The sequence below is a fragment of the Brassica napus genome, unplaced genomic scaffold (genome assembly GCF_020379485.1).
Source record: "Brassica napus cultivar Da-Ae unplaced genomic scaffold, Da-Ae ScsIHWf_120;HRSCAF=211, whole genome shotgun sequence".
Taxonomy (NCBI): domain Eukaryota; kingdom Viridiplantae; phylum Streptophyta; class Magnoliopsida; order Brassicales; family Brassicaceae; genus Brassica; species Brassica napus.
The window spans coordinates 9131-34084 of NW_026014631.1; the positions used below are offsets into that span (position 1 = coordinate 9131).

General features: G+C 33.3%; 2 protein-coding genes and 1 pseudogene across 2 annotated transcripts; 2 read left to right on the forward strand and 1 right to left on the reverse strand.

The window, feature by feature from the left end:
• Positions 1 to 400: 400 nt before the first annotated feature.
• On the reverse strand, positions 401 to 3282 carry LOC125596435 (endoglucanase 17). Its single transcript, XM_048771584.1, has 7 exons — positions 2881 to 3282; positions 2157 to 2564; positions 1992 to 2084; positions 1744 to 1905; positions 1548 to 1659; positions 1070 to 1233; positions 401 to 980 (listed from the first exon to the last, which is right to left on the reverse strand). Exons 1-7 carry the CDS (start codon positions 3151 to 3153, stop codon positions 648 to 650), a joined length of 1545 nt encoding a protein of 514 aa, XP_048627541.1. The 5' UTR covers positions 3154 to 3282; the 3' UTR covers positions 401 to 647.
• Positions 3283 to 6845: 3563 nt separating this feature from the next.
• On the forward strand, positions 6846 to 12563 carry LOC125596436. Its single transcript, XM_048771585.1, has 2 exons — positions 6846 to 7269; positions 9994 to 12563. The coding sequence occupies exon 2, from the start codon at positions 10123 to 10125 to the stop codon at positions 11701 to 11703; it is 1581 nt and encodes a 526-aa protein (XP_048627542.1). The 5' UTR covers positions 6846 to 7269; positions 9994 to 10122; the 3' UTR covers positions 11704 to 12563.
• Positions 12564 to 23668: 11105 nt separating this feature from the next.
• Positions 23669 to 24948, forward strand: LOC125596434 (annotated as a pseudogene).
• The last annotated feature ends 6 nt before the right edge of the window (positions 24949 to 24954 follow it).

Here is a 24954-nt window from a genome sequence, read left to right on the forward strand (position 1 = left end):
ACATTTTTTTGTTATATAAAAAGTGTCACTTTACAATTCCAATTTAAAATATACTTATTTTCAGCTGAAAATTAATTACAAATTACATTAATTTTATAAATAATTTTATTTATCTTAAATACTATTAATCAAAAAAATTTAATTAATAACAATTTACATATATGTTATCAATTTTTTAATCTGTCTTACATATATTTTAGCAACTTTTGTGAAAAATGTAATAGTAACACTTATTCAGAAACTAAAGAAGTATATCCGACGCCCCCAAGAAGTTAGGAGCCAATCAAGAAATCAGAATCTCATATAGTATTATATTTATAGCGCAAAACAGCTGGAGATTCTACCCAGTCCCCCAAAAATATTAAACACAAACATACAAAACATAACAACATGGATGTAATAATTTAAAAGGATAAGGGATAAACATCAATAATCACCGATAAGATTACACTTTGACGTTATATAACAAGGAACAAAATAAATCCATCCCTTGGACCAATGTCTTCATGTGAATATATGATCCTATTTTCGATCAATATATATACTAGTACTAAAAGCCAAAAATAAAAATAAAGCTTAACTTCCTTCAGTTTTACTTTTTAGCTTAACTAATACATTCGTTACTAGATTGAAGTCAACGGTTACAACTAGAGTTGACCAAAAGAATGAGCGAAGTAGGCAAGAGCTCCGACGAGTGGTGCATTGATGTAAGTAGCTGGCTCTGACTGCTCGTAGTCAGATCGTACGTCCGGAAAGCGATCATGCTTGTCCGGACCACCAACGACTGCACCGACTAGGAAATTAGGGTTTGGAGATTGAGAGTGCATAATGGAGAAGCCTTGGTGACATTGGATCTTGGCCGGATGACTTGCAACGCAAGGTAAGGAGGAACCACGGTGGTGGATTCGCCGTGGGAATTTCGGACCGTAACCAACCATGTAAGACATCCTTAATGGGTTGTCTCCAAGTAGATAATCCACCTATTAATTAATCACGGGAGAATTATTAAAATTATACTAGATTTTCTAACAAAACTTGAGAAAATAATAGTTTTTTAAATGAACTAAACCTGTTTCTTAGCGATTGAGCGGAGGCGGCCAGGAGTATAGACGGATCCACCGCAATGGACGACGGTTCTTGCGGAGGTTAAGTATTTGGCATAGGTTAAGAGCAGGAACGATGTTGACGTCACGTACTGCATGTTCTCGTCTGCCATTTTAAATAACAATCCACCTACATGATATATGTGTTAGTTGTAACAATGTTTAATATTTATTCAATCAAATAATATCATACCATTTTACTTTTATTCTGCTTAGCATTGTTTTATAAATATCATATTTATCAACAGTCAAAAATTAACAAAAATTTTAACCCAAAAAGGAAAAGAAATCAGCAAAAAGAGTTTAAGAAAAACGAAAAAAAAAATCATATTGTTTCCAGAAAGTGTAACATAAGAAATCATTACCATAAATATCTGTAATTTTCTTAAGTGGAGGGGCAAAGATGTAAATTAGTGAAAAGTGAGGGGGTAAAGATGTAAGAACCTGGAGTATACTGAGAAATATAGAAAGGAGCACCAGGAATAACAGAGCAAATGAAATTATCAGCATGGCCTTTGTATTCACTAAGTGTCTTCATTTTCTGAACCAGAAACGTCTTCACAACAACAACAACAAATCAAAATCACACACTTGACTATACTCAAATTCTGATTTTTAAACTATAAAATAATTTTTTAACCTTTGAAAGAAGGATTCGGGCTCCAGCGTGCTTGTTATCCCAACCAAAAGTGTTGTCATACTCAGCAGCTCCAAGGATTTGTCCATTGACTTTAATGTAATTCAAATATTTTAGATTCCTTGTAGCCTTTTGTAACCAAGCAGCTCCCCACAACAACTCATCCTACAAAATCAAGAATCAAAATGCATTCATTTCATTTCATTTTCCCCAAAATCTTTACTTGTGGAGAAACTAAAGAACCCATTTACCTGATAACCAGAGAAAGAGCAGTAAAATGGACAAACATCTGGTTTCAATCCTGCACTGTATGTTCCTCTGTATCTGTCCGCAAATGCAAAAACCTTGTATTCAACAAAACAAAAGATCAATCAGTTCTGTCTTAAAAAGTTTGGTTTTTAAAAAGTTTTACTTACCCTAATGGCTCGTCTGAGGAGGATCTTGGAGTAAGAAGGATCAGATTTCCTGAAAACAATAGCAGCAGCGGCAAGAGCGGCGGCTGTTTCAGCGGCAACATCAGAGCCAGGAGTGTTCTTGTCTACTTTAAACACACTTCTTTGTGTATCCATGTCTTCTGGTCTTTCCCAACAAGAATGGTCTTTGTTAGCATCACCAACTTGAACATAAATGGTGTCAGGACGTGAAGTTGCTTTGAGGAGATAATCTGTGGCCCAACGAATGGCTACTTTAGCATTTCCTAACTCAGATTTCATGAGACCACCGAACTCAATCACACTCCATGAGAGCATCGTTGTTGTGAATGCCATTGGGAATCCGAACTTGATATTGTCTCCTGCATCATAGTACCCTCCAACCAAGTCCACCTAAATATGAAATATAAAAAAAAATGAAAAGTATTGAATATTTTGAAGATATTAAAACTGAAATTAACTTACACTGTCTGGATCTATTTCAACCCAGGTAAATAAAAATTAGGGTTTATAGAAAAGGGAAAAAGAAAAAACCCTAATATCATCCTCTGTTCTGTTCACACTAAACTCATGAATAAGGGTTTAATCTTTTGATGATATTAGTACATAATCTAACCTACATTGCTGAGATCTGTCAGTAAACAAGCAAACCCAGTTCGTACTTTTCCATATTAAACTGAAAACCTTGAGGAAAGTTGAGGTGATTTACATGAAGAGCAGATCCATCAGAGAGACCAGAGTCTCTTCTCCAAGTCATTCTCTGGTTGGGAGGTAGCTTCCCAGACCTTTGGCCTTCAAAGAAGAGGATGGATTTAGTGAGAGCGTCTTTGTAGTTGTGCTTGGCCAAGTTGTGACGATGGTGGTGGGTGTAGAAAAGAGAAGAGTCAGGGTAAGAGAAGCCATTGCAGAGGAAGAAGAAGAGAGAGAGGAAAATGATGACTCTGAAGGTATATGAGGCAGATGAAAAGCCAAGGAAAGCCATTTTCTCTGAGAGAGAGAGAAGAGTTTCTATGAACCAATGGGCGAACAGATTGCAGAAGCTGCTTTGTGGGAAACAGAGGAAGTATCTCTGCTGTTTATAGGGGAAGAAAGGTATGTCTGTCTCTCTCCTCTCTCCTCTCTCCTCTCTCCTCTCTCCTCTCTCCTCTCTTCTCTCTCCTCTCTCCTCTCTCCTGTGGCAAAGTAAAAAGTTCTTGACTACTCTTTTTGTGTTTCCCATATGGTAAAAATTAGAACTGAAAGTCTTGCATTGTGAGAAGAAAAGAAATGTAGTAGAAACAATTAGGGCATCATTAATAGTACTCGCCTTAAACTCGTTAAGTGACTTGTATCCGTTTTGGAAATTCAAGTATTCGGTGTTGTCAACGTAAGTAACAAGTCGACAATTTTCATTATTTGCAAAACCAAGTCAAGTATCATTATTATTTTTAGTACTTAAGTAGTTACCCCTGTCACTTGCTCTATTACTTACTATTTGTTACATGATCTATTAAATATTTGTTTATATTTATCTTTTCTTTTCCATGCATTTAGGATTGGACACAAATACTCATTACTCCTTTTATACTTATTACTTTTTTCGTATTTGTCTTGATTTTTAAATATTCGTCGTCATCTAGTTAAGTATTATATAGTAACAAGTATTAAAAAATTTAACTATATGACTTGTTATTACATGTTACTTGTTTAGAGAAAACATTTTTGTCATCATAAAAATCATACAATGTTTATATATCGATATATTCATATACTTTTTATTTGTCTTTTTTATAATATGAACAAATATTTCGTTTTAAGTAATTAAGATGCTATGTTAAGTAGAATAAATAAAACAAACTTTCATGTCTATTTCTAATAGATGATTATTTAGTAAGTAGTTCTTAAATACTCAGAAAAACTCGTAAATAGTTCATAAGTACTCGTAAATAGTAAGTAATAGAGCGGGGCAAGGAACTTGCAAGTAATTCATTTTTTTTATCAAGTACTCGAAATAGCAAGTACTCATTTTTAACAAGTCAAGTATAAGTCAAATTTTTTTATTACTCGTATAAGACAAGTCAAGTCGCAAGTACACGCAAAATAGCCAGTAATCGCTTTGTGCCCAGCCCTAGAGACAATAGAGAGAAAAGACTTTTATGAAATAGTTTTTGGCAAAAATCAGAATAAACTATTTTACTAAGAGGGTTTTGGGGATAATACTCAAAGATAACTCATTGTATTTACTTTTGCAGTGTTTTTTTTATATAATAGCATCTCTAATAGTAAATTCATTTTAAAAAAGAAATCAAAATATGAAAATACATATTTTCCAATGGTTTATTTTATTAAACTAACTATAAAATTGATTAGTAGTATACAAAAGAATATTCTCATATATTTTCTTAAATAAAAACCACGGAATTACCTAATATAATTAACATATATATATGACAATTAATGATTAAGAATAATACATATTTGATAAAAAAATTGGTATCCTCTTTTTTTGTTTAATTTTATATTATTAAAAGAAATTAAAAAAGTCACATTAAGCATATAATAAAAATAGATTTTTTTATATGTTATATCTGAATTTTTTTTAAACGACTTTAAATTACTAAAATAGTAAAAATCTCACATTAAAAAATTGTGATCAATGGTTTATTTATTTTTTGTTTAAGCAAGATACAAATGATCATAAATCGTATGAACATGAAATTTCATTAATAGATATTCATATTATATATATATACATCATTTAAGTTAAATTATCTACTATATAAATAAAATATATAAATATGGTAATTTCAAAGTTTGCATTGAAAAATTATTGAGATCTTAATATTTTAATTTTGAAATTTCTATTGGAAAATATCACATTAAAATATTTGTGATTAACAGTTGAAATTTTTGTTACATAAAATATACAAATGTTAATAAATCACATGATTAGGAAGTGTCAATAATAAATATTTATATTAAAATATGCTATATATATATATATCTATGGCAATATCACTAAAGTTTAATTATTTACCATATAAAGTAAATAAAAAAATTTAAATTGATTTACCAAAAAATGATTATAAATAAACAAAAGGTATTGATTTTGATTTATGTGCTTTAATGTATACTAGACTTTGACATGTGCGCCTGTGCGGGTGTATATTTTGAAACTATGTTGATATTTGTTTTTCATGTAATTATTAGGGTTTGGAAAAATGAATCCGAGGAACTGAATCGATACCGATCCAAAAATATAGTACCAAACCCGAACATAAATTGATTAAATATTCGAATTATTTAAAATTTTGTTAATTAGAGAACCGAATCTGATCCGAACTGAAGTATTCGGGTACCCAAATTTATCTAAAAATAGATTTATATACTTATATATATTAATTATTTTTAGATTTAACATATATAAAACATCAAGAATGATACTTTTAAATTGGTTTAAATACTTGAAAATATATATAAATAGTCAAAAGTAAATATCTAAAATAGTTAAAGTATACTCAAATCACAAAAAATACTTTAAATAATTATTGATTCCGTATCCAAAATTTTAAATCAAGCCAATTGATATGTTAAGCTTAGGTATTTTGACATATATTATTCATATTTATAGGTAATATATTATTTTATTTATAGATTTTGATAAAATTAAAATATATAATGATTTAAAACTTTTAAAATAATTTAAATGGGTTATCCAAACCCGAACCAAACCCGCAAATCGAACTCAAACCAAAATTTAGAAACATCCTAATAGGACTGAAATCTTTAACCCCGAAAACCCAAAACGCAAATCGATCAGAACCAAACCCGTATGTATACCCGAAAGCCCATCCCTAGTCATTATTATATATTGTATATTGTCATCATATAATTAATTGTATTTTATACGTATCATCATATAAGTAATCATATAATTAATAGTATTTTATACGTACCATCATATAAATAATTACATATATTATATTTTTAAAACTTAATATGAAATATAAAAACCATAATTTCAGTTGGTATTTCAAATTGGGCTTTGTATTGTATTTTTCTTATATATATTGACAACATTTTTTTATAATGATTATTGAAAAATAGTTTAGTAAAAATTCATTTTTGAATATATGTATATTTTTAAATCAGTTTTTGATATAAATCAACTTTGAATTATTATTTTGATTTGAAATATGTATATAAATTTTAAATTTTGTTTTATGGTCAATTTAGAAAAAAAAGTTTTAGGCAATTAGATTGAACTATTTTCGTATATTTTAAAGTGGCCCAAATAAATAGTTTCTTATAATATTATGGACTTTCAATTTTTTTTAATAACATAAGTCCATTACTTTTTTTCTTAATATTACTATCCTTGTTTCCAAACAAAATTAATTTTTTTAAAACACTACAATCCATGTTTCCAAACACTCCAATTTTTTTTTCAAAAGACTACAATCCATGTTTCCAAACACTCCAATTTTTTTTAATTGTCCTATTCAAGTCTCCAAATACTCCAATTTTCTACTTGAGTTTTAATAATATAGATACTTTTATGTATACAAATTAGTTTTTAAATAAGTGGTTTCTAATATGTCATTTGATCCTCACAATCTCATAAATACACTTCTTCAAATAGAAATGATTTTTAATATTATAAGCACTATATATATTATTTCATTCAGATTAAATATTTTAGTCTTGATTTTTTATTCCAAAAAGATTTTAATGAAATATCATGACAATATCCAGGATTGCGACTCTAATTTTATATCGATGGCGAGTGCGATTTTTTCGACAGTATGAAGATCGGTTCGAGTTTTGAGATCAGGGGTATATGGGAAGTTTATGAGGAGGGATTTAGGGGGTTTGTGGTTCTACGGAGGAGATCAGATCGAAACCATGGGGGGAAAGGGGTTTTTGGATTTAAAAGTTTTGGATTGGATTGGATTTTCCAGATTGGAAAGAAGTTTGGTGTATACGAAGAGGGTTTTCCTCGATGGATGGTAATGGAGTTATGGAGATGGGATCGAAAGGTCAATCAATGGTATCAGGGTCCAGACAAGGAAGGTGAAGCTACTGTTATTATTCAAAGGGACCTGTATAATTGCTCAAGGTACGTTCCTTCGGATCTGGGAAATTGGATTGATTTTGGGAATTATTTGAATGTGTCTTGGATTTGGTTTAGTATTAATTATCGTGATGATGGCTGCGTCAATGTGGAGATACGGTATATGGATTGATTGGAATATATATCTCAATTTTGGGAAGTTTATCAAATCATTGGTCAACTATCCCTTATATATTAATTGAGGAATATTTGAAAAGATGTAACCTCAATTTTGTATTAATTAAAAGAGGCTCCAATGCATAGGTAGCACTCAATTAGGTAGTCAATTACATTCAATTGAAAAATAAGTAGGTCCACATTCGATTTTTATATGTTGTTAGATACATAAGATGGTCAAACTATATGATATAATGATATGATATGATATTTTCTTTCTTTAAATAAAACCTACGGAATTACCATAAATGACTAATATATATATGACAATTAATGAGTTTAATAATAAAGATTTGATAACAATGTATATCTCCTCCATCATTTTTTGTTTAATTTTATATTATTAAAATAAATTAAACAATCAAATTAGCTATAAAAATAAAATTTAGATTTTTTCGTATATGTTATATTTTGAATTTTTAAAAACGACAATAAATGAATAAAACTATTAAAATTATTATGTTAAAAATTAATGATCAATGGTTTAACATTTTTATTATAAGAAGATACACATGATTTTAAAACCATATGAGTAAAAAATATCATTTAATAATAAAATAAATATATATATATATATATATATTAAACACTATATACCATAAGATTACATAAATATTTTAATATTAAAACTTTCAATGAATTTTCAAGAACATTTATAAATTATAAACTTATTAAAGATTTCAGATTAAAAAAATTTGTTATCGATGATTTAAATATTTTGTTATAAAATGATATGAACGATCATAGAACCGTATGATTATAAATTCTTATTTAATAAATAACTATACAAAATATACTATTCCTAGAAAAATAGGTTGGTCCATCTTAACTTATATTACACTTTTTATTAAACTAACTATCGAATTGATAAATAACGTACCAAAAATGTTTTGCACTTTCCTTAAATAAAAGCTACGAAATTACCTAATATGATTAACGTATATGTGAAAATTAATTATAATGAATAATAAATATTTGATAACAATTTTTGTATCTTAGTTCTTTTTTTAATTTTATATTATTAAAATATATATAAAAATCACATTAAATATATAATAAAAAATTCTTTTTTTTGTCGTCAAAACATTTATAATTTTTCTTATATGTTATATTTTGAATTTTTCAAAACGTCTATAAATTATTAGAAATTTGAAGATCCCCACTCTGAAAATTTTGTGATCAATAGATTATTTTTTTTGTCATAATAAGTTACAAATGATCATAAAATTGTATTAATATGAACTTTTATTTAATATTATAAGAAGATACACATTATTTTAAAACCATATGAGTAAAAAATAGCATTTAATAAAAAAACATATATATTTATATATATATATATAGATTATACTATATACCATAAGATTACATAAATATTTTAATATTAAAACTTTCAATGAATTTTCAAAAACATTTATAAATTATAAACTTATTAAAGATTTCACATTGAAAATTTTGTTATCGATGATTTAAATATTCAGTTATAAAATGATATGAATGATCATAGAACTGTATGATTATAAATTCTCATTTAATAAATGACTATATAAAATATACTATTCTTAGAAAAATAGGTTGGTCCATCTTGACTTACATTATATTTTTTATTAAACTAACTATCGAATTGATAAATAATCTACCAAAATTGTTTTTGCACTTTCCTTAATTAGAAGCTACGAAATTACCTAATATGATTAACGTATATATGAAAATTAATTATTATGAATAATAAATATTTGATAACAATTTTGGTATCTTAGTTCTTTTTTTTAATTTTATATTATTGAAAGATATTAAAAAATCACATTAAATATATAATAAAAACATTTATATTTTTTTTTATATGTTATATTTGAATTTTTCAAAACGTCTATATATTATTAGAAATTTGAATATTTCCACTCTGAAAATTTTGTGATCAATAGATTATTTTTTTGTTATAATAAGTTACAAATGATCATAAAATATAACGCATATGAATTTTTATTTAATAAATATTCAAACTAAATAATATATATATATAAACACTAATGATTTAAAGCAACAAGATTGGCTGATCAATTTAGTCGTCCAGTTGAAATCTTTCAAAAGTATGTGAAAGACTAAAGTCAGTAAATATGGATTTAGAATAGTAGTTATATTTTACTAACCAAATACCGAAAAAACCGAACCGAACCGAAACCAACCCGATATCCGGATTGAACACCCGTAATCCAAATGAAGCCAAACTATTGTTTCATTCTCCAAAATATAATAAAAATAATAACTTAATCCCGCGCAAGGCGCGGGTCTTATCCTAGTTTCTCTAGTACAGTAGAATCTTGGGAAATTTGGACTATAATTTCTGAGGATATACCTCTTCAAATTGGGGATTCTACGCGCTTAATTATGATTTGGAATTCATCAATTCTGTTAGAATGGAAATTCGATATTGATTGTGTTTTTGCACCTATATATACTCAAGGAATTGGGATGTGTTTCTATCATTCTCAATACTCTCCAACTTTCTTTTTGGTTTCTTATTACATTTGTATTTGGAGTGTGATGTCTCAGGGTCAGTGGCTGGTCAAGTCTGGTGGTAAGAAGGTTCAGGCCCCAAGCTTGGGCTTGAAGATTTCGATCCCAAAGTTCGATAACTCCAATCTCATTGCGGAGTACTCAAAAACGGTGATCGGGCGGTGTATGAACCCATCCAAGCAGGTGATGAAGGCGTTGCTGTACCACCTCCCGAAGATCTGGAATGTGGATGAGAGAGTGGCGGGAGCAGACTTGGGAATGGGGCGTTTCCAGTTCGATTTTGATCAAGAGGAAGATATTGTGGAGGTGATGAAAAACGAGCCTTTCCACTTTGATAATTGGATGCTGTCTATTGTCCGGTGGGAGCCGGTGGTGGAGGAGAACTATCCATCTAAAATAACATTCTGGGTACGTATCATGGGTGTACCTCTCCACTTTTGGGCTGCACCAACTTTCAAAAGTATAGGGGAGGCCTTGGGAGTGGTTAGGGGAGATGAAGATGTTGACATTGATGAAGGAAAGGTTAGGGTAATCATTGATGCTTTCAAGCCTCTGGTCTTCTCAGTCACGGCAGAGTTCCATAGTGGTGAAGAATCTATCATAGCTTTGCGATATGAGAAGCTACATGGGCTTTGTCGAATCTGCTCAAGCTTGAGGCATGATCAGACTAAATGTCCAACGGTGATGAAGAGTACAGAGGAGGAGAAGGCGGCACAGCCACCAAGGACAGATCAGAATCAGGACCCATCCATGTTAAGTTACAAGGGTGCAGTTGAATCGCAAGGAAGAGTGTCTGGTGGGGCTGTTGATGGTAACAACCGGAGAAATGGTCAACAAGTTCCGCGAAACAATGAGTATAAAGGAAAAGGCATTGCATATGATAACAACAGCTATGATGGTTTCAAAAAGCCGGGCTTCAAGAGGTCTTATGGAGATCAAGATGGGGCCCAGTCAAGGAATATGAGGCAGAGTGGGCGTCTTTCCCACACAGAGGCGCCAGCGGGATATGCTATGGCTACTAGTGGTTTAAGTAAGCTTGACTCTCAAGATGTGGGACAACACTTAGACCATCAACAAAATCTTATGATGGATGCTTTTCGAAGTGGAAAGAGTGGTGAGAGGAACCAGTCTTCAGTTTCCAAGGCTCGTAAAGCTCTCACCTTTGAAGGAAACTCATCGGGTATGGCTTTGAAGGGGTTGGAAGGAGAGGATGATGCGATCATGGAAGAGGCTGAGACTAAGGGACTTGAGAAGACAACCCTTATCCCTGACCCCCTTGAGGCGGCTGTTGTGGAGGCTAAAATGGTTGGTGGTGACATGGAACGTGAGGGAAAGGAGGAAGGGGAGAAGGAGGGCTTGATTGAGGAGGTGGAGACTGAGGGGGTGGTGCTGGAGCTTACCGAGGATGTGGCCTCTACTGAAGGAGTAGAAGAGGGGGGCGCTGATCAGTTAGGAGACGTCATCCCCACTGAAGAAGATTTCGACGTGGAGGAAGAGAATCAATTGATGGAGACAGAATCTCAGGAGGTTAGAATGGTTAATGAGGGCAAAGAATGTCCGGTTAATAGGAAGAAGCTTGGGAAAACAAGTGGTGCTGTGATGGAAGGCACGCTTAAGAAGCGACTGGTGCAGAGTATCGTCTCTCCAAGGAAGAAACACACGGCTAAGCAGGGTAGTAAGATGGGGGAGAAGGGCGCATTACCCCCAAAGAAGGCTTCGGTTAAGCCAGATCCTGATCAGGATTAAAGAGTTATCAAGTTTTCTAATATTTAATGAATAAGTGTTGGGAAAGATCTAGTTTTTTCTCTGGTTTTCGGTTGATTTTGCTTTCAATTTTTGTTATGAGTTTCCTCTGAGGTTTTCAGGGTGTTGGAATAATATATTTGGATTTTTTTCTTTGGTACTGACGTTGTATGAGTATGGGTGGTGGTTTGAGTTTGAGTTGTGTAGACTTGAGCTTTCTCGGGGGATCTTATATCTCGTTGGGTATGGGAGGTTTCTCTTTTATATGGCTAGGAGATACATTGTGTTTGGGTCCTTGTTTGTTGGGATTAGAGGTTTTGGAACAAGTAAAGAGGAGTGTTTTATTTGGAAAAGGCATTTTGCCATCACGGCTGATATGGAAGATATTGAGGAGATACAAATTTTACAAGATTATATAGGACAGTGTGGGGAGTGTAATGGTTTGCGTTGTAGATTTATGATTAGTAATGTTATTGTGTTTGGAACAGGTACATTGGCTTGTCGTTTGGTATGTGTAACGCTGAGGTACTTTTTAACTTGGCAGGGGCTTGATTTTTTGAGCATGTTACTGGAGTGTGGTGTCTTGGTATGTGGACTGATCAACATCGCTCTTTATATGAGAGTTGTGTGACTATGGACTAGAATACTGCTGGTAGGGAATTTTTCACATTTCGTGAGAGTCGGAGAGGGATTTTGTTAGGAAATGTATTTATAAGAGGTCAGGAAGATAAGACGAGATCCATGGTCGCTACTTTTGGTTTTTGGGAAGTCAGGAATGGAAATGTTTACTCTATTGGATGGGGTTTTCCTCCAGTAAAGCCTGCGGATGTTAAGATGGTTATACAAAGAGAAATTTCTCAGGATTTTGAGTACTTTGATTATAAGGATATTTTAAAGACGGTAGCTGGTGTGTGTTCGTTATTTGATTATGAGGAATTAATGGTTTTTCACGTCTAAGTTGGTATCATAGGTTAAGGATATGGTTTGATACAATGGGTCAGATAAGGAGACAGTATTACCGAGTTATTTTTGACTTTTATATTACGGTAGATGCAAAGGGATTCTCATCGTACGGAGAGATTCAGATTTTAATCATAACAGTAGAGTAATAAGAATGTGGAAATGGATTATTGGATTGATTGACTCTGTTTGGAGGGGTCCTGAAACGGTTTTTATTCCCAAGGTTACTTTTATTGGATAGTGATTTATTTTTATTTTTAAAATAATATAAGGATAGTGATTATGAAGATATTGAGTTGGAATTGAAGAAGAATGGGGAGTAAAATATACGATTAGTTATCTGAGAAAGATATGGTACAATATAAACCCGCGTTTCTTTTCTTGTAGGAAACAAAACAACAGTTTAATTTTGTACAGAATTTTCAATTTCATTTTGGTTATAAATATTTACATACAGTGAATCCAATTGGAAGGAGTGGTGGTTTGGCTCTTTATTATGACCATGATTTACCGGTTACTATTATCTATTCAAGTAATAGAATTATAGATGTTGAAACAAGTATAAAGGAAAACTATTTTTATTTCCTTTGTATATGGTGATCCTGTTCAGGATCGTCGGGACCAAGTATGGAAACGTCTCACTCGGATTGGGATAAATAGATTGGAGCCGTGGTTTTATTATTGGGGACCTAAATGAAATAACAGGTAATCATGAGAAGGAGGGGGAGCGCTAAGACATGCGTCCACCTTTGTAGATTTTAATAATATGATTGATAATTGTGGTCTTTTGGAATTCCCGTCTTTGGGAAATACTATGTCTTGGAGCGGGAAGAGAAACAAACAAACGGTACGGTGTCGACTTGATCGGGCTCTAGGGAATGTAGAATGGCACAATTTATTCCCGACCTCCTTTGTGGAGTATTTGAGAATGGTAGGTTCGGATCATAGGCCTATAGTGACGAGTCTAGATGAAAAACTTGTAAGGACAAGACAGCAGTTTAGGTTCGACAAAAGATGGATTGGTTTGGATGGCCTTATGGACTCCATTTCGAAGGTTGGTCTTCTGAAAGACCAGGACAGAATCCGGGTACTGTGGACAAAATTAGTAACTGCAGACATGAAATTTCAGTTTGGAGGAAAAATAATCTCCCATATGGAAAGATAAGATTTCCTCTCTTCAGAAGGCTTTGGAGGAAGTTCAGTGTGATAATACTAAAACATATGAGGAAGTGCTTGATGTATCCAGGAAATTGCAAGAAGCATATAGGGATGAAGAATTATATTGGGAACAAAAATGTAGAACGACTTGGCACGCAAAAGGTGATCAGAATACAAAATTTTATCACGCTTTGACTAAACAGAGAAGAAAACAAAATAAGATAGTGGGCTTGCATAATAGTGATGGTAATTGGGTTACTTCGGAATCTGAAGTAGAAGGAGTGGCAATAGATTATTTTAATGATTTGTTTGCGACGTCATCACCTTCGGGTTATGAGGAATTTTTAAAAGAGATACCTTCACTGATCACGGAGGATCATAATAGATCTTTAACCTCTTGGGCGTCAGAGGAAGAAGTGCGATTGGCTTTATTTATGATGCATCCAGAAAAGGCTCCAGGACCGGATGGAATGACAGCTTTATTTTTCCAACAGTCTTGGTCGATTATTAAATCAGATATCACATGTATGGTTAATGAGTTTTTTAGGACTGGATATTTGGATGGGAGGATAAATATGACCAATATTTGCCTCATTCCAAAGACGGTGCGCCCAAGCAGGATGACGAAATTGCGGCCTATTAGTCTGTGTAATGTGGGATATAAGATTATTTCGAAGGTGATTTGTCAGCGTTTGAAAAGAATATTGCCTCGATTAGTCTCAGAAACACAGTCAGCTTTTGTCTCTGGTAGATTAATTTCAGACAATATTTTGATCGCGCAAGAGATGTTTCATGGTTTAAGAACGAACAATTCATGTAAGGAGAAACTTTTGGCTATAAAAACAGATATGAGCAAGGCGTATGATAGAGTTGAATGGCCATTTATTGAGGCAATGCTGCTAAAGCTGGGATTTGCACAAAGGTGGGTATCTCGGATAATGTCTTGTATAACATCTGTCCAATATAAGGTTCTGATTAATGGTCAACCAAAAGGACACATAGTACCAAACCGAAGTCTTCGTCAGGGTGATCCGTTATCACCTTACTTGTTTATTTTGTGTACTGAGGCACTGATAGCAAATATAAGAAGAAAAGAGGAGGAAAAGTTACTAACTGGGTTAAAAATTGCTCGTGGTAGCCCAGCGATTTCACATTTATTATTTGCGGATGATATTTTTTTTTTCTGCAAGGCCAATAGGCAAGAGTGTGAAACTATTCTACAGATCTTGAAAGATTATGAAAGAGCGTCGGGGCAACAGATTAATTTTCAAAAATCGTCTTTGCAGTTTGGCCATAAGGTTCCGGATGCAAACCGATTAGAGGTACAGCAGATTTTGGGTATTACTACAATTGGTGGGATGGGAACATATTTGGGTATACCGGAGAGTCTTGGGGGATCTAAAACACAGATTTTTGGTTTTCTTAATGAAAGGTAAATAATAAAGTTAATAATTGGACAATAAGATTTATTACGAAAGGATGAAAGGAAGTTTTTATTAAAGCAGTGGCATCACCTATGCCAACTCATGTTATGTCATGCTTTCGGTTACCAAAAACGGTCACGAAAAAACTTACTAGTACAGTCTCTCATTTTTGGTGGAGTGGTAGTGGCAATACGAAAGGTATGCATTGGTTTTCATGGGATAAAATGGGCAAAGATAAAGAGGAAGGAGGTATTGGTTTCCGAGATATTCAAGATTTTAATACGGTGTTATTAGCGAAACAATTATGGAGGTTAATAGACAAGCCTAATTCTCTTTTCGCAAGAGTTTTTAAAGGAAGATACTATAGGAAATCTGATCCTTTGGATCCAATCAGATCATATTCTCCATCCTACGGGTGGAGAAGTATTACATCAGCTAGATCTCTGGTTAATAAAGGGCTAATCAAAAGAGTGGGAACTGGTTCAAGCATTTCAGTCTGGAATGATCCTTGGATCTCTGCTCCTCGCCCGAGGTCAGCAAAACAAAAAATTTCGAATCAATATTTGAATCCATTACTTAAAGTGGAAGACTTGATTAATCAAGAAGATCTTTCTTGGAATCTGAATTTACTTAAAGCTTATATACATCAGGATGATGTAGATATAATACGGGGTATAGCCATTAGCCGTAATCCAAATCCAGATTCATATGGTTGGCATTTTTCAGACCATGGTAGCTATACGGTTAAATCAGGATATCGAACGGAAACATTATATCCAGATAGTGGAGTTCAGGATAGTTTTCTGGGACCAAATACTCAATCACTTTTGGCTCACTCTTGGAAGCTTCAATGCTCACCAAACTGAGACATTTTGTTTGGCAAGTATTATCGGGTAGTTTACCGGTAACCAAGAATCTTCGTTACCGAGGGATAAGATGTGATACTCAGTGTCAAGTCTGTGGGAATGAGGAAGAATCCATTAATCATGTGTTGTTTGAGTGGCCATTGGCATTACAAACTTGGGCTTTATCTAATATTCCTTCATGTCTGGGGGTTTTTCCCACTCAATCTCTTTTTACAAATATGGACTATCTCTTCTGGCGGTTATCCAAGGAACCGGATTTGAGTTATTTTTCGTGGATACTATGGTATATATGGAAGAACCGAAATGCTAAAGTTTTCAAGAATCAGACAAGAACTCCTCTTGACATTCTTAGGACTTCGGAGATAGAAGGTGTTCTGTGGGCTGAAGCTCAGAAAGATGCGAACAAAAAGCGTGGAACTCTAGATATTATTGGAAAAGCTTTGCCACTTAACATTGACAGGTGTTATATTGATGGAGCATGGAAGGAAAATGAACTTTACACGGGACAAGGGTGGGTTTATAGGAAAAATGAATCCACTGATATTATGATGGGTGCAATGTCTATTCGCAGGAGTCTATCACCTTTACATGCTGAATGTGAAGCTTTGATATGGGCGATGGAGTGCATGAAGACCCTACAAGTTACAGAGGTGGTGTTTGCAACTGACTGCTCTCAATTGGTGAAGATGGTGTCTACACCAACAGAATGGCCGGCGTTCACTACACATATGGAGGAGTTTCTGCGATGTAAGGATTTCTTCCTCAACTTCTCGATCCAACATATTCCAAGGGCACAAAATACTCTGGCGGATAAGTTAGCACGAGGTGCTAGGACTTCGCCATCTGCTAAGGTTTATGTTGATTCAGTCCCCCCGAGGTGGCTCTCGGATCAGGGATCCTCTTAGTTTCTTAGCCTTTTGTTGTAAAAAAAAAAAAATCATGACAATATCCCAATCACTTCTTTTTAAATTTGTTCGAAGAATGATTTGATCATTCTTCTAATATTTGTTTTCTCCATAATACCATGTCTAGCTATTATAATTGTAAAAATAAGAGATTTGAACTATTTATTATAAAAAAAATTGGTTTATCATTTAATAAATTAAACAGTTCTTAGTTGATACATATGCTAGAATGGTAAAGTATTATATATATTGTTTATCGGCATACTTTTAAGTAACTAAACCTCAAAAGTGTAGGTTAATAAAATAATAATTTATTTTTCTTTTAGAATTAGATGATTTTTAAACCAAACTGGTGAATATATACTAGACATACATTTATATTTCGGGTTTAAACTTATATTTTATAACAGTTTGATATATTAGATTTGAATATTAAGCTGTGAATAGAGTTTGCTGGTGATTTTTTTCAAATTTTTTATTCTTAGATATGTATGTGGAGTGAAACTAATTTTTGTACAGATGTCCATCTTTTTAAATAGACACTTATATAATTCACAGAAAATTTAAATAAAAAAAGAAAACAAAAATCATATTAGTGAAACAGAAACGCGAACGAAAGCACAATTTTATAGATGTAGAAAATGAAATCACTTATGGAGGGTGAATAGCAAACAAATCGAGAGCAAGAAATCTAATCCACTTTCGTCATTTTACAATCGATGTTTGCCTATCTGGTTTTGGTGATTTGTGTCAGCCGTAAAATTTAATTTTCTTTTGTGCATATGAAGTCTTAAAAATAATTAAAATGAGCTGTGATACGTTAACTTTTTAACAAATATAATACATTTAAAAGACCAACATTTGTATTCGTCATTTTACAATCGATAAAGATTGCAGCTTTGTAAAATGTTAAAACCATTTAATAAATAAACATTAGTATAAAAAACTCACTTCGGGCATGCGCGCGGATTATCAAATATATATATGTAAATGTATAATAAGCTATATATAGGTACGAATAGGAGTGTCAAAATGAGCTAGCTCGCTCAACTCAGCTCAGCTTAGCTCATAGCAAGCTCGGATTTTTCATGAGCTAGCTCAACTCAACTCATTTATTATATGAACTTCAATATGTAAACTCAAACTCATATCATGTAGATCATGAGTTAAATGAGATAATTTGTATTTACTATAAAAATAATAATTATAAAAATATTAATATAACTTTATATTATTATTCGAAATTAAACATTAAAAAATCTAAAACACTTAATATGAAATACTAAATGAAACCAACACCTAAAATAAATTAAATTAATGCTAAATCAATTATCCAAAATCCCTATTCCTCTTGAAAGTTTTGAGATAACATCTTCAAAGTCTTCATTTGTTCAAATCATAAAAGTAAAATAAAGCATTTATACATACTTAAAGTATAATATAAATAAATAATTTGAGATAGAAAATATGATTAATATTAAAATTAATAATTAAGAAGATTTGGTTTTACATTTTAGTTTTAGAAGATAAATATAATAAATATAAAAATGATCTTTTTGTTTACATAAGAAATTAGAAGTTATCCAAATATATATATATTATATATTGTAAGTATAAAAATGAACAAGCTCATAAGCCAGTTTATGTTCATTATAGATCGCCCATATAATTTGTGATCTAATTTAAGTTCGGTCATTAAATTCATTTATTAAATGAACCTAAAATATAGTAAACAAGTTCATGAAAAAACGAACTGGGTTGAGGTAGCTCATGAACGATACATTTTGACACCCCTAAGTACGAAGAGTAGCGCATGATGCCCTAGATCTGTCGAGAGAGTTTTAAATCCAAAAGAAGGCGACTCTTGAAGACACTGACGCCCTAGATCTGTTCCGGCGCGTGCGCCTGCTTCGGCTCCGTTCGTCTCTGTTTCTTTCTGCCTCCTGCCATCTCCTCTTTCTTTCGTCGATATGCTCGAGACCTTGGTGATGGAAGACGACTGTGTCGCTCAGATCTGGTCAAGTAGATCTTTATTTTGGGCCTCGTTCTTCCTCTCTGGTGAAGCAGCAAGACGATAGGAGTTATGGAGGTTAGGTTGGGGGTCGGCTTTTAGACTTAGGGTTTGGAATCCCAATTTTTCGTTTGTTCTGTTTATGAAACTTGGTTGGTTTTAGACTGCTTGGAGAGGTTGGGCTTGGTGTGCTGCCTCTGTTCTTTGAAGTCAACTCTTGTGGTTGTTGATCTTTGAGGGTCAGAGCCTTTTACGAGCTCTATTTTAGTTTTGAAGAGAATTTGAGAGAGATAGATGTTTTTAGAAGACAATGCTCCATTGTTGGTCGTTTGCCTCCGATTTGTTCGTGATTGTCCTGGATTTGTAGTGGTGTTTTTATCCAGCTACCGGCTGTATGAATAAGACGTGTTCGGGAAGCTTTTATAGGCTTCGCCGTAGGGTGTTGGGCGTATGAGGCGCGTGGAGAGCACAATCAAAGTCCAATGGCAAATCTTAGTTGGGATTGAAAGGTGTGTACAGCGACGGTTAAGAATTCTAACCTTTCTCGAATCTGTTTATGCGTTGATGATGCTCATGTGTGTCCAGTCTACCTCGATGATCTTCTCCTCTGGTGTTATTTGTGGATGTGTTCTCGTTAGGTATGCCCGTCCTTGAGTGCAAGGTGGTGCTCTCTTCTCCTTTAGTGATCTATTCCTTCCTTGTTTTAGCATAAGTTATGTTCTTTGCTATTGTTTTACTCTTGGCACCGAGGAGCGTTGTTTTATCTCGTCGGCTTATAGTTCCAGAAAAGCTTTGTTCTTTTACCGGCTCTGTGTAAGGCATGGTTATTTCAATATTAATCCAAGGGATGATAGAAAAAAATACGAAGAGTAGCGCTGAATAGTAACGAGGAGGATGGGAATGTCGCACTTGCCATGTGCGCTCCTGTAATGAGTTCACATGCACTATGACCCTCCAAAAACAAAACACGATGTCTATAAAGAGCAAACAAAAATAAAACTTTGGATTCATGTTTTTATTCTCCTTTTCCTGCGTCTCTGTTAAAGTTTTTCCATTATTTTTTTTGTAACTTAAAAACGTTTTTCCATTATTGATGAATAACGAAGAAAACAAATGGTAAAAGTTATACCTTTTATCCCAGAATTAAATTCATATTATAGAAAAACAAATATGCTTATAAAGTATTATGAATCATCTTTTTAACTGTCATATACTCTGAGTCTCGACTTATTAGATTAAATTTGAAAATTCAATCGACCATAATATGGATATAAATATATATATATATATATATATATATAATATTTTAATGATCTCACTTGCTATGATGTTTCTGTTTTTCGAGTTGGATATATAAAATATTAAATACACACACTCGACCTACAGTAATAATATTTATCTAGAATATAGGTACAAGTCATTTTTTTAACACAAGATATTAGTCTATATGACGTTCTACGGGAAATCGATAAATTCCTACATAAACAAAGGTCAATGCTCTCGATCAGTATATAAACATGTTGCCTCTGCAAAAATATACATTAACTAATACAAAATTTAATTTTCATACTTGAATTTTTAAATTTTAGTTTTATCATACATTGACCTAATTTTCGTTAGTCAAACATTAAGTTGTTGTTAACCAATAACAGAAAATCGGCTAATTCATACATCAACAAGGACCACTGGTTCGGATCAATACATAAACACTTCACCTGTGCAAAAACATATATCAACTAATACAAAATTTAAATTCAATACATGAACTTTCGAAATATGGTTTTAACATACATTAAAGCTTGACATGCGCATCCATGTGGATATTTGTTGTTAATTTTTTATAAATTATTTAATGATATTTTAAAATATATAATTTTTTGTTCATTGTTTTGTTCCTACACATAAAAACCGAACCCACCCGAATCTGGAAAGATCATATTCAAATCCCACCCGAAAATTTATAATACCTGCACAAAGCATAATTTCAAAACCCAAAAAAAAACTCGATATCCGAAAGAACCAATCCATACCCAACCGTATACCTGATATCCATATATAACTGATTATGTTAAGAAATAAAAAGTTTTTTTGTTAACTGGTTTGAATTCTTGTCGCAGATGGAGAAAATTCATTCAAACATATGGAATTATTATGGTTACCACGTAAAATAAACGTTGTCGAATTACTATGACAATATAATTAATGAAGTAGTTAAAAAGTATAAAAAAGAATGTAAAATATATAATAAAACACTGGAAGTTATGTTTTATATTTCTATAAGACATGCTGTCAAATTATTTCAAAAAATACAATTAATAAAGTAGTTAAATTGAGTGAAAATAAGAAAAGAAAAGATATAATAAATCTGTTGAAAATAATGTTAGTTTTATTTAGTACTTAAATTTAATAAAATAGATTTACCTAATTTCCACTAGTCAAATAATACCGATAATAAATTGTTTGTCACGTGTTGATTAAGTAAAGTTTTTATTGTATTATGTAATAATTAAACCGTAGTAGGTAAGAATTGGCAAAGAAAAACGAGAATGTTTAGTTTATCGAAGACATTCTCTTTTTTTCTCAGTTCAATTTTGCCTTCTTTTGTTTTCTCTCTGTTGTTAGTGTTTTTTTGTCGAAAAATTTGAAGAAAAAAATAAAGAGAAAATCTAACTAATGAATTACACAAGAAAGAAATCGTTTGACATACATGATTTATTTTTCTCATTCAATTACCACGTAATACAGTTTAATTACCACATAATATAATAAAACCTTACTTAATCAACACGTGACAGACAATTTATCTTCGATATTGTTTGACTAGTGAAAATTAGGTAAATGTCAAGCTTTAGTGTATGTTAATTTATCTTCATTTTTTTGGCAATTTTTTCAAATAGTCTTTTTTAACATTTTGTCACAAAAATAGATTTCAAAAACTAAAATGACCAAAATAAACATTTTTATTTTAAAATTTTTAAATTTATTTTATTTTTTAAATTTGACGTCCTATCCCCGAAATCCCACTCCTCAACTCTAAACCATAACCCTAAGTTATAAACCCTAAACCCTAAATCCTAAACCTTAAACCCTAAACCCTACTCTTCAATTCTAAACTCATTCTTTAACTCTAAAGGAAAAACGATAATATTTCCCCTCATAACTATCATATAGCACCATATCTCCACCGAACTATCACCTAGTGCTAGATTTCCCCGAATTTAAAATTATAAACTATTTCTCCTTGAATTGAAAAATGTAAACTTATTTATCCCTAAATCAATGGTTCTAAAATTTAATTGCACATAATTTTGATTTTAGTTGGTTTATTGTTAACCAAATCATTTTTAACCAGCTAAACAAAACAAAATTAAATTTAAAATAAAAACCCGACCCACTCAGACCCGGTTTCTTTCTTATTATTCTTCACTCGACTCACATATTTGTTTCTTTTCTAATTCGTCTTCTTCATCACCTGATGAATTTGTCAATCAGCAACTAGAAGTAACCGTAAAAAATGTTCAGATTTCAACATATAAAATCTAAAATCGTGAGCTTTATTTGTTACATCGATCTCAGACTCCGGCAAAGTCGATACCTTTTCCGCCCATTTCCTCAGATTATTTCAAGAAAAAAAAGAAAAGAGTGACCAAAAGTTTCAATCTGATTGTGGATTGGAGGATTGAGATCAATGGAGAAGAGAAAGTAGTTGAAACTTTGACTTTGATATATATTATATATATATATAATATATATATATATATTTTTTTATACAGAGAGTTACATGAATTATTAAGCACAATCACAGAGTGATTACGGGATTCAGCAATCGATACTGACTTTGACATAGATACGTTTGATATATTTGACTGTCTTTATTGCTCTTGGTAATTCGATGAAGAAGAAGAGAAAGAAGAAGATAAAAAAACGAGTTCGGGTGAAGAAGAGAAAGACTAGGTTGGATTATTTACGGGTGGGGTTTATTAAAATTGATTTTATATTGGTTTACTATGGTTAAAATGATTTGGTTAACAATCAACCAACTAAAATCATGGTTTATGTGCAATTAAATTTAGAACCATTTATTCAGATAAATAAGTTTTAACTTTAAATTCAGGAGAAATTAGCATGTAACTTATTTCAGGAGAATATAGTGGGTGGAATATGGTGCTATATGATAGTTATGAGGGGGGAAATAGATCGTTTTCCCAACTCTAAACCCTAATGTCCAGATTAATTAACATTAGAAGTATAAATTTATATTTAATTCTTTTGATAAAACATTTAAGTTTATTTTTGGTCATTTTTATTTTCAAAGTTTACATTTGTGACAAAAAAATTTTAGTTTTATCCTATAGAATTTTTGTTTTTATTGTTTGGTAAATTAGTCTTTATTTATTAATGACATAGTTTACAATCTTGACCGCGTGATATCACGCACATAAAAGACGCGTAAAACTCTTAGACAAATATTCAGCCGAAAGTCAGAGAAACCACTCCGAGATTGAAAAGACGAAACAACCCTCGTGTTCATGAGTCGCGCCGCTTCTAGAGCGAAGCCATTTTAGTCAACCACATTGCACACACCAAATCAATTCGTTGTCCAAATCCAAAACTCCTCCTCCTCCTTCGCTGTACGCCGCAATAATGCATTCACCTAAACCACGGCGCAACCGGGTCCCACAACCGCCGGAGCGGACTCGGGTGAGAAGCTGGACGAACTCCTGATATCCTCGGCGATCTGTAACGGCGAGGATTTAGGACCGTTTGTGCGGAAAACGTTCGGGACGGGGAAGCCAGAGACTCTCCTCCACCATCTCAAGTTGTTCGCTCGATCCAAAGAATCAGAGATCGAAGAAGTCTGCAAAGCTCACTACCAAGACTTCATCCACGCCGTTGACGATCTCAAGTCTCTTCTCTCAGATGTCGACTCTCTCAAATCCTCTCTCTCCGATTCCAATTCCAAGCTCCAATCCATCGCCGCCCCGCTCCTCTCGTCTCTCTCGATTCGCTCGTCGAGGCGCAGACCGTGTCCAGGAACGTCGATCTGGCGATTAGAGCCGTGACGCACTGCGTTCGTGTGATGGAGCTCGTCTCTCGCGCTAATCACCATCTCCAGAGCGGGAGTTTCTACCTGGCCTTGAAGTGCGTGGACTCGATTGAGAGCGACTTCTTGGAGAAGACGCAGTCGTCGACTTTGAAGCGGATGCTGGAGAAGAGGATCCCTCAGATTCGAGGCTATGTCGAGAGGAAGGTGAGCAAGGAGTTAGGTGATTGGCTGGTGGAGATTCGTGTCGTGAGCCGTAATCTTGGTCAGTTAGCGATCGGTGAAGCTTCTGCTGCTCGGCAGCGAGAGGAGGAGCTTAGGATGAAGCAGAAGGAAGCAGAGGAGCAGAGCAGACTCAGTCTCCGCGACTGCGTCTACGCGCTGAAGGAAGAAGAAGACGATGATGATGAGTATGACTCTGGCCTTGAAGGCAGTGATGCCTTTGATTTGACTCCGCTCTATAGAGCTTACCACATTCACCAGACGCTCTCGCTTGAAGATCGGTTCAAGCGTTCTACTTTGATAACAGGGAGCTTCAGCTTAAGTCTGACTCTCAGGTCTCTTCCATGACTCCCTTTCTCGAGTCTCATCAGACGTTTTTTTCGCGCAGATTGCTGGGTTTTTCATTGTCGAAGATAGGGTTGTTGAGGACCGGAGGAGGGTGATTTCGAGGCAGGAAGTTGAGTTTCTGTGGGATCTTGCTGTTGGTAACATGTGTGCTGTGGTGGAGGATCAGTTCTCTAGGATGCAGACGGCTATCATGTCTTGTTTGATTAAGGATTAACGTGAGGCTTGTTGAGGGTGAGTCTTACGTAGGTATGGATACACTGTTTACGCCCTGCTCGAAGTGTTGAGCATGCATAAGGGACAAATATCACGAGCTGTA

Excerpts from the sequence above, each read along its gene's own strand:
- LOC125596435 (XM_048771584.1), bottom strand. The coding sequence starts at position 3,153 with ATGGCTTTCCTTGGCTTTTCATCTGCCTCATATACCTTCAGAGTCATC. Across the intron at positions 1,906-1,991 it reads GCTCTTTCTCTGGTTATCAG|GATGAGTTGTTGTGGGGAGC; the intron begins GTAAATGGGTTC and ends TTGATTTTGTAG. Across the intron at positions 981-1,069 it reads GCTCAATCGCTAAGAAACAG|GTGGATTATCTACTTGGAGA; the intron begins GTTTAGTTCATT and ends ATTAATTAATAG.
- LOC125596436 (XM_048771585.1), top strand. The coding sequence starts at position 10,123 with ATGAACCCATCCAAGCAGGTGATGAAGGCGTTGCTGTACCACCTCCCG.